Source organism: Hibiscus syriacus, unplaced genomic scaffold, assembly GCF_006381635.1.
Source record: "Hibiscus syriacus cultivar Baekdansim isolate YM2019G1 unplaced genomic scaffold, ASM638163v2 tig00111540_pilon, whole genome shotgun sequence".
Lineage (NCBI taxonomy): Eukaryota > Viridiplantae > Streptophyta > Magnoliopsida > Malvales > Malvaceae > Hibiscus > Hibiscus syriacus.
Window position 1 is genome coordinate 370,607 of NW_024063114.1, and position 9,224 is coordinate 379,830.

Consider the following 9,224-nt stretch of genomic DNA (forward strand, 5'->3'; position numbering starts at 1 on the left):
CGCTTCCAGTTTATTTTCTTTCCATTTTCATAATTCCAGCTTCTGTGCTAAAGAAACTTAATTATATCATGGTTTCATTTCTGTGGGGGGTGCGGCGGATAAAAAAAATAGCCATTGGTTAAATTGGAATTCGGTTAGTAAACCAAAAAGATTGGGGGGTCTAGGGATCCCCAATTTATCACTCTTGAACAGAGCATTATTGGGGAAATGGATTTGGAAGTTTGCATCAGAGAAAGAGACTTGGTGGAAGAGGGTGGTATGTGGTGTATATGATATGGATCCGAAAGGCATAATGATGGGGAACTCGTGGCCAGCTCGTGCATCTTGGATTTGGAGAGGAGTGGTTATAAATTTCTTCACCGATGATGGTTTTGGGGATTGTATTAGAAAGAATATGCGCTTGAAGATAGGGAAGGGGAATTTTGTGCAGTTCTGGAACGATGTATGGTTGGGTGAAGTACCTTTTAAATTTCAGTTTCCTAGACTCTATGTTATGTCGAGTAACAAATTGGGTAAAGTGATGGAGTTTAGGGTGAATAATGGCACTGGTTGGGTGTGAGACATTCAAATGAGTAGAAATTTGACGGATTGGGAGGTTGACCAGTTGTTGTACTTGATTTCTATGTTGAACAATATCTCTATATCTCCATGTGAGGAAGACTGTTGGATTTGGTCAGGGAATGGAGAGGGTTGTTTTTCAACTAAATCTTGTATCAACATTTTCTTTGATCAAGATGGTATTCAGCAGAAGAATGAGACATGGGAGAGGCGTATTTGGGTAGGGATTGCTCCTCCATGGGTGGAGACTTTTGTTTGGAAAGTTGCTCATCGGAGAGTGACGGTTAAGGAGGAATTATTGAAGCGAGGAGTGGCAGGGATTGATGATCCTTTATGTTCATTGTGTGGTAAGGAAATGGAATCAGTTACGCTTCTCTTTTTGCATTGCGAGGTAGTATGGGGTCTATGGTCCAGATTTCTGAATATATGGAATCTGTCTTTCGTGATTCCAAAGAATATCATTGACTTTTTCAATTTTTGGGATGATTTACTTCCGAACTCTTTGATCTGGAAATTTATTCCAAGGGCGTTGATGTGGTCAGTGTGGAAATGCATAAACGAGGCTATTTTTCAGAAAGTAAAACTGGATGTGGTGAGATTGTTCTTTATTGTGCGTTTTAGAATAGCTTCCTGGTTTGTTGCAAAATTCAAGGATGTGTGCATCCCTTTAGACTCACTTGTGGGGGATTTAAAACTTGTTGATTTGGTGGGAAGACAAGGAAATGGTAACTCTAAACCAATTTGCTGGGTTCCTCCTCCGGATGGGTTCTTAAAGCTAAATGTTGATGGAGCGATGGCAAAGGGCTGGGATAAGGGAGATATCGGTGGTTTGATTCGGGACAGCAAAGGCGTGTTACTTCAATGGTTTTCAGAAAGAGTTGAGGGTGGTCCTCCTATCTTGGCAGAATTATTGGCGATTAAGAGGGGGTTATGTCTTCTGGAAGATTTAAGTTCTGTTCTTAATCAGCGGTTTATTCTTGAATCAGATTCAAGCAATGCTCTGAAGTGGATCAAGAATCCGAGTTTTTGCACTCCTATGTTTCAATTATTGGCGAAGGATATAGTCTTTCTTATGGAAGGGAAGGATATCATTATTAGGCATATCTCGAGGGCTGCAAATTGGGAAGCTGACAAATTAGCTAAAGATGGGATAGGGTGATGTTTTGGTTTCTGTCTGCTTGTGTTGAGGTGTAGGAAATTTTATTTCCTATGTTTAGCTGTTGTGTTTAAGTTTTATGTAATTCCTGGTGGTGTTAGCAGATGTTTAGGGTCTGCCTATGTTGTACTATTGTTTCATCTAATAAATTTCTAGGCACTCTTTTCCTCCTTTCTTTGTCCTTTATGTTACTTACATAACATGGAGGGTGAAAAAGGGGTTTTCTTAATGAGGCCTAATCTTCTATAAAAAAAATATTATGAAAAAACTGTTACTTAGGTGTTTTGATAACAAAGTTTTTGCTTCATCATGCAGCTGATTCTGGGCCAGAGACTACTGAATCTGATGATGAGTTTCATATGTGTGAGATATGCAGTAGTGAAGAGGTAATTTCTTTTTTCTTGATTATGCTTTGAGCATCTGCAATTCTTCACGCGTTGTGCTATCATTAATCCAGGAGAGGAAGAAATTGCTTCAGTGTTCCTGTTGTGGGAAACTTGTGCATCCTGCTTGTTTAGTTCCACCTATTACAGATTTAGTCCCTGAAAATTGGTCGTGTTATTCATGCAAGGAGAAAACAGATGAATACATGCAAGCAAGGCATGCCTATATAGAAGAACTTTTAAAGAGGTTATTGTATTTTGGATGTTTCTTTCTTAAATAGTTTTCTTCTATTCTCCTTTTTATAATCTCAAAGTAGTGCGGATGAGGGGTATTGTGTTGTTTGCAATTTCTTTAGAGATGAATTAACAAATTTCCTGTAAACTTTAGCTCAGGTATGAACAAGCTTTGCAGCGCAAGTCAAAAATTTTGGATATAATTCGCTCTTTAGATCTTCCAAACAATCCCTTGGATGACTTTATTGATCAGGTTGGTTGCATTTCTTGTTCTCTTCTCAAAAATCTACAATGGTTAAGATATGCTGATAATTTGTATTATTTTGGGTGGTCTTTTGAGAATTGTAGTTTATATTGCTCATCATTTGCTTTATGAGATGAAACTTCAAAACCAAGGCACAGCTTCCTTTCTTGCAAGATTTATGGTTTTGCTTCCTAAATGCTTTGAACATTTTCTGTTAGCTTTATTTTTTTATCGGTACTCTCTTAGCAAAGAAATGTCCTGTTTTGCTTAATCCGACAGTTTCATGTTCTGGAGTCCTTTTGTGAAACAATTCATGAGAAGAGTCAGCCTTTACTCTTCTTATGTATATCTTTTGTGACCTTTAGATGCTCTTAAATTTCATGATACGTTCTAGTTCTTGGAGGATGGTTAGTCAATTAGGGACTTTTTCACTACTGTGCATTCTGTATCAAGCAATGGTGCTAGTTTTTGTATGGTTGGCATGGACCCCAATAGAGTAGAGTGTGACCACAAGTTCGAGAGAGTGTCCTATTAAAAATGTCGTATCTAGAAATTATTGGGGTTCATGTAGCAGCCATGCAGGTCAGCGGGTAATGCTACATGTTAAAGTTTTCATACCTGTTTTTCTCCCTAATATGGTGAATGAATGATGTTTATTTGTATTTATCTCATGACAACCAGTTCTGAAGATCTATTTGTTTTTGGTCTCTTCAATGCAATGTATTTAGGTGCCTTATTGCCAACCTTTTAATTTGTTAGAGATTAATCCTCTTTTTCTTCTGTTTTTTTCTAGTGGTTGTGTATGATTGTTCAGTTTTGGTTCCAATGCATGCTAATTTATATTCAATTTGACTTATTTCATTAAGAGCAATTGGTCCACCTGTCTTTATTCTTGTTAAAAACAAACTATGAATAACCAAATCCTTCTTATAAAAAATTAACCAAATCCATTTGTTCCATCCTTTCTTGATTAGCTGCTTTTGCATGTTATTATTATTCTGGTTGCCTGCTTTTGTTCTGTGATATCTGTTCATTGGTGATAATTTGTCATCAACAGAACTTATTGCATCTACGCTTTTTCCCTGAAATTTGTCCTTTTTAACTATGTATTCAATGAGTTTGCAGATTGGAGGTCCTGATAAAGTTGCGGAAATGACAGGAAGGAGAGGCATGCTTGTAAGGGCTTCTAGCGGGAAAGGTGTGACTTACCAGGCACGAAACACGTGAGTTTATTATTTCTTTATTTCTCAGCTTTTGTTCACCTTATACTGAAGGTTATCTAAGGTGGCATTCTCCCACGTATTTTTAGAAAGGAAGTTACAATGGAAATGGTCAATATGCATGAAAAGCAGGTCTTTATGGATGGTAAGAAGTTTGTTTCCCTTATATCTGAGGCTGGATCAGCTGGTGTATCGTTGCATGCAGATAGAAGAGCAGTAAATCAGGTATTTCTTCTAAAAATATTCTCACTTTACTTTTCATACCATACTGCCCTTTATTTGTAGATTAGAGTGGTCTTTTTTTTTTGTATTTACAATTTGGTTTGGTCTCCTTGTCCTCTTTCCACTAAGTGACACATTTCTGCAGAAAAGAAGGTTCATTTAACGTTGAACTTCCTTGGAGTGCTGACCGAGCAATTCAACAGTTTGGAAGAACTCATCGTTCCAATCAAGCTTCTGCACCTGAATACAGGTGGGCTAGGAATTTTGCCTTTACTCTGTTGAATGTGAAGAGTAGTCTATGATAGTATCAACCTGTTTGTTTTGACTCTCACATTGTACGCTAATTCTGTCATCTCTTAATTTGTAAATCCAAATTTACTCTGTATCATCTTTTTCGTAATGACTTCTCTGTGCAATCTAGAATCACCTCAATAAATTGAGGCATGTGAAGTGATGTTGAGAAATTGGGATACAAATATGTAAAAGATGAATGGCCATGGAATCCGGTTTAATTATGCCTCCACTCTGTACTCTTCAAACTTTTGAAAGTTATTCCTTTGCTTTTAATTCCATGAATTTATCTGTTAGATTATTCTTTGATGGCATTCTTTCTTTTCTCATTCATCAAGTATTGCAGATATTAAATCCTGTCAGCTTGACAAGTAAAAAGGCATATCTTTTAGTTATTTGTTGTTTGATTAGTTTTGTTGTTCTAATTTGCTCTGCAGGCTACTTTTTACCAATCTTGGTGGAGAACGGCGTTTTGCATCAATTGTTGCCAAGAGGTTAGAATCTCTTGGAGCCTTGACACAGGGAGATCGTAGGTGAGTTCAATTTTTTAGTTTTGTTTTTTGCAGATGTGTTCTTTGAGAAAAATTTCATCAAAATAACTTAAGCCATGGGCATAGATGGTCAGTGGTTTGGCTTCCCCCAAAGTTCCTGTTACTTTCTAAGGTTCATTATTGGTCGTAAACATTTTATAATTGAAAATTTTTCATTCAAGTTTTAAAATAAGCTGCTTAAACGCATTAAAAATATTTAACCATTGAAATTTTCACCAAGTTCTTTATCAACATGCACTTTTTTTTTATTAAAAAAAATGTTCTTTCTTCTCTATGGTATGAGGTTCCTTATATCATTCTATAACCTAAATATCTCTGCTGGCTTCAGCTTTTGGTTTTTAGGATATTAAAGGCAGGTTAACTTTTATAATATTATGGTCTCCTTTATTTTATTTATTTTTCTTATGATATGACTGATGATTCTCAGGGCTGGGCCATCTTTGAGTGCTTACAACTATGATAGTTCTTATGGTAAAAAGGCATTGGTGGTTATGTATAGAGGGATTATGGAGCAGGTTCTTGTAAAAAAAATTCAGTAGTATTATTACCTTTACAAAGAAAAATGGAGGGAATAACTACAGTTGTGGTTTCCAGGATAATCTGCCTGTTGTACCTCCTGGATGTTCATCAGAAACAATTCAAGATTTTATCACAAAGGTAAAGGCTGCTCTTATTTCTGTCGGAATTGTTAGGGATACAGTTCTTGGTAATAACCTTTTTGCATCTGAAATGAGTAAAACATTTGTTAATCATTTATCTAACTTTCTATTGACCTCTGGAAAATATACCATCAATCATCGACTTCGAATGTGTTATTTATTCATTTTTTACCATTTCTTTGCTATAGGTAATGGGAAGGATAATGGAAAATTCTCTAGCCGAATAGTTGATTCAGACATGCATGATGTTGGTTGTTTCCTAAATCGTCTGTTAGGACTGCCACCTGATATTCAGAATAGGTATCTTGTTGGCTAATACAAATTCTTGTTGTTAGGTTGCATTTAGTATGCTGAATACAAGCAATTGAAATGCAGGCTATTCGAGTTGTTCATAAGTATCTTGGATGTCCTGATTCAGAATGCAAGAATTGAAGGAAATCTTGATTCTGGAATTGTTGACATGAAAGCTAACATCATTGATTTACAAGGAAAACCAGAGGTTATTTTTTTCCAGATCTAATGATTTACTTTATGTAATTAGATTATGCTAACTATTTGTCTTCCAACAGACTGTCCATGTTGATCCTATGTCTGGGGCATCAACAATGCTGTTCACTTTCACTTTGGATCGTGGAATCACATGGGAGGTGCTTTTTTTTTTCTTTCTTGCTCTTGATTCATGACTGGCTTGTTTCATTTTGACAAGTATAATGCTCATAGCACTGTGATTGAATTGTGTGGTAGGCTGCAAGTACCATGCTTGATGAGAAGAAGGATGGACTTGGTTCAGCCAGTGATGGATTATATGAATCTAGAAGGGAATGGCTAGGAAGACGTCATTTTGTTCTAGCATTTGAGAGGTATTTGTTTTCCTTCTTGCAAGACTCACTCATGTAGCATATAGGGTTATGATTATTAATAGCAAAAGTCATAGGGGTACTTTGCAGATCTTTAAACGTAGTATATTCATTATTCAGTATGTAAAGATTGAATGAACTTCCCCCACTTCATTTACTGTTATATTTTCCTCCCCAAATTCCGTTTCAGTTCTGCTTCTGGAATGTTTAAGATAGTCCGTCCAGCCGTTGGAGAGCCAGTAAGGTATTACTTTCAACATAAATCAAAACTGTCTCAAAACAACTTTGTACTAGAATCCGTGTGCTTAACCACTTTGCCTTCAACTTTCCAGGGAAATGTCTTTGGCAGAACTGAAAAAAAAAAATACAGAAGAATTTCATTGCTAGAGAAAGCTCGTTGTGGATGGGAAGATGAATATGAAGTTTCATCTAAACAGGTACACAATTATCGTGATTAAAATGAAAAAAAGAAAGAAACAAAAGAAATTAAAAATCTGCTATGAAGCATTGATATGCATGGATGCTACAAAAATAGAAAACTAAATTGGACAAGGTGAACAGATCTCCGGCATGTAAGGGATACGGCTGGAGGTTTTTTTCATTTGGTCTGCTAAAGGTGGAATATACAGTTTCCACTAAAAAGAAAAAGGAATCGACAATGAGGACAAGAACCCTGACAACCATCATTAAAATCAATATTTTAAAAACCAAAGAACAATAAATCAGTTTCAACTCTGTTGAGAGCTACTTAGAAGTTCCTCTTTGCAATTTTTTTCTTTCATGCTTTAACTTCTAAAATTTGGGCTCTAATTTGGATAGGGCATTTGACCTCTTATTTTTTACACTATTGGGCTGATTAATTGAACCTCCTTTTGGTGGTAAAAGAAATTTAATGTTAAAGAAATGTGAAAATTTGATTGTATGTTAATGACAATTATCAATGTTTACGTTATAGTAAATATTTTGTAAAATAAATACAAAAAGAGGGACATATACGGGATTTTATGCTAGAGGGCGAGCTTATAAAATTTTAGGGGTGAAAACAGATTATCAATAGAAAATATAAAGAAAATATCTAAATTATATGAGAATTTAGAACTTTCATGGGGTGAACGCCCCTGCCACCTTCTGGGGATCCATTCAATTTATTTTATTATCTGATTTGCTGTTCTAAAGTCCCAAATAGAATTATGTCATCATATCCTTGCCTGTATTCCATGTATGCGAATGCGTCCGATATTCTCTTTTGAAGGTTAGAGCGTTTTGCTTAGAATACCTAATATCAATTTCCTTCTTTCCTTTATGGACAAAATCTATCATATCTCCATCTTTATCAACAGACCTGTTATAGTTATATCAGTAATTTTTTGTACACAGGTTGTGTAAAAAACAACATTTCCTATTTAAACCCTAAACCTTAAACCCTAAATAAGACACGTGGCATTAAAATAGACAGGATTAGTTTACACAGCCTGTGTATCAGATAATTGTCCTTGTTATATTGTTAAACCAGTTTTGCTGACATCCTAATTTCCTCTTGGGTTAATATTTCTTTATGTGCAGTGCATGCATGGCCCCAATTGTAAGCTTGGCAAATTTTGTACAGTTGGTAGAAGAATCCAGGAAGTAAATGTTTTGGGTGGTCTCATTCTTCCAGTTTGGGGCACGATTGAGAAGGCCCTATCTAAGCAGGTAACTTTTTGTGTGGTCTGCTCTTTTGTAACAATTCCTTGTCAGTTGTATAATCTGTAGTACCAGTGTGTTTATGAGGAACCTTCTCCTCAAAATCAAGTCCTTGTAGCATCTGAATTTTGTCCCTTTTTATGACATGATGTAAAAGGTATCTTACTCTGTTAGAACGTGTATACATCACAATTTCTGTTTTTTGGCATTGCAATGCTGGGATAACATTCTATCATTGCTTGCAAAGATAATTTAGTTGTGTACCTAAATGCTAGTTTCGGGCTGCTACAATGCACAAATCTATTCTTCAAGTCATTGGTAATCAATGATATCATGTCAATTCAGCCTTCTCAAAGTTAATGTTTTCTCACCTTTTTTTGCGACCCTTCTTTTCTATGTTTGAGTTGAAAGCCTGTATGATGTTCAATTTTTATCATTATATTAATTACTTTTAATGATCTAAAACTTATCATTATCTTTTCAGGCCCGTCTCAGCCATAGGCGACTTCGTGTTGTACGGCTAGAAACCACTGCTGATAGCTAGCGAATTGTTGGTCTTCTTGTTCCAAATGCAGCAGTCGAAACTGTACTACAATGTGTAGACACCCGTTTTTGTCCGGGTTTTTTTTATTTATTTAGTTTTATATTTTATTATTATTATTATTATTATTATTATTATTATTATTATTATTTAATATGCATTTACATTATTTTTTTAGGCTTAATGGGCAGCCCAGATTACAAGCCCAAGTCCTAGTCTACCCAGCCCACTCAGACAGGCCCAAACAAAGGACCCAACTCAGCTAGGGTTTCACCCTATTCTCCCTAGCCGTCTTTAACACCAGTCGTTAGATCTGGAGGAAGATCAACGGCCCACAAGCAACCTAGATTAGGGTTTCAACTCTAAGCATATCATCCAGTAGCCGCCGCCGCTTCAACTCCTCAGCTTCCTAGCCGTGAGCCGATCACCGAGCCTTCGCCGAGTTCCCGAGCCACCAAGCCGAGCCTCCCTTCCGACCGTCTCTGTCGACGTTATCACCAACAGTGACCGAGACCACATCAGTCATGCAAATCAAAGAGAAAACCCGATTAAAAAATCAAATAAAATCATGCAAGTACACAAGAAATCTCGAGGAATCAGAATAGTCTATCTATCAGTCAATCCA

The 9,224-nt window shown here is 36.3% G+C and overlaps 1 protein-coding gene across 1 annotated transcript; it reads left to right on the forward strand.

Annotated features, from left to right (window-relative positions):
• The first annotated feature begins 1,915 nt into the window (after positions 1-1,915).
• LOC120164595 (protein FORGETTER 1-like) lies at positions 1,916-8,602 on the forward strand. The gene is made up of 18 exons (XM_039174288.1): positions 1,916-1,922; positions 2,030-2,100; positions 2,172-2,344; positions 2,491-2,584; positions 3,701-3,798; positions 3,885-4,020; positions 4,221-4,267; positions 4,746-4,841; positions 5,287-5,374; positions 5,454-5,592; positions 5,707-5,818; positions 5,894-6,017; positions 6,088-6,165; positions 6,263-6,378; positions 6,566-6,619; positions 6,725-6,812; positions 7,939-8,067; positions 8,543-8,602. The coding sequence occupies exons 1-18, from the start codon at positions 1,916-1,918 to the stop codon at positions 8,600-8,602; spliced, it is 1,710 nt and encodes a 569-aa protein (XP_039030219.1).
• The last annotated feature ends 622 nt before the right edge of the window (positions 8,603-9,224 follow it).

What these genes read in the sequence shown, in the direction of transcription:
- LOC120164595 (XM_039174288.1), top strand. An exon ending in ATAGAGGGATTATGGAGCAG is followed by an intron (nt 5,375 to 5,453) that starts GTTCTTGTAAAA and finishes TGTGGTTTCCAG; the next exon opens with GATAATCTGCCTGTTGTACC. An exon ending in ATCGTGGAATCACATGGGAG is followed by an intron (nt 6,166 to 6,262) that starts GTGCTTTTTTTT and finishes ATTGTGTGGTAG; the next exon opens with GCTGCAAGTACCATGCTTGA.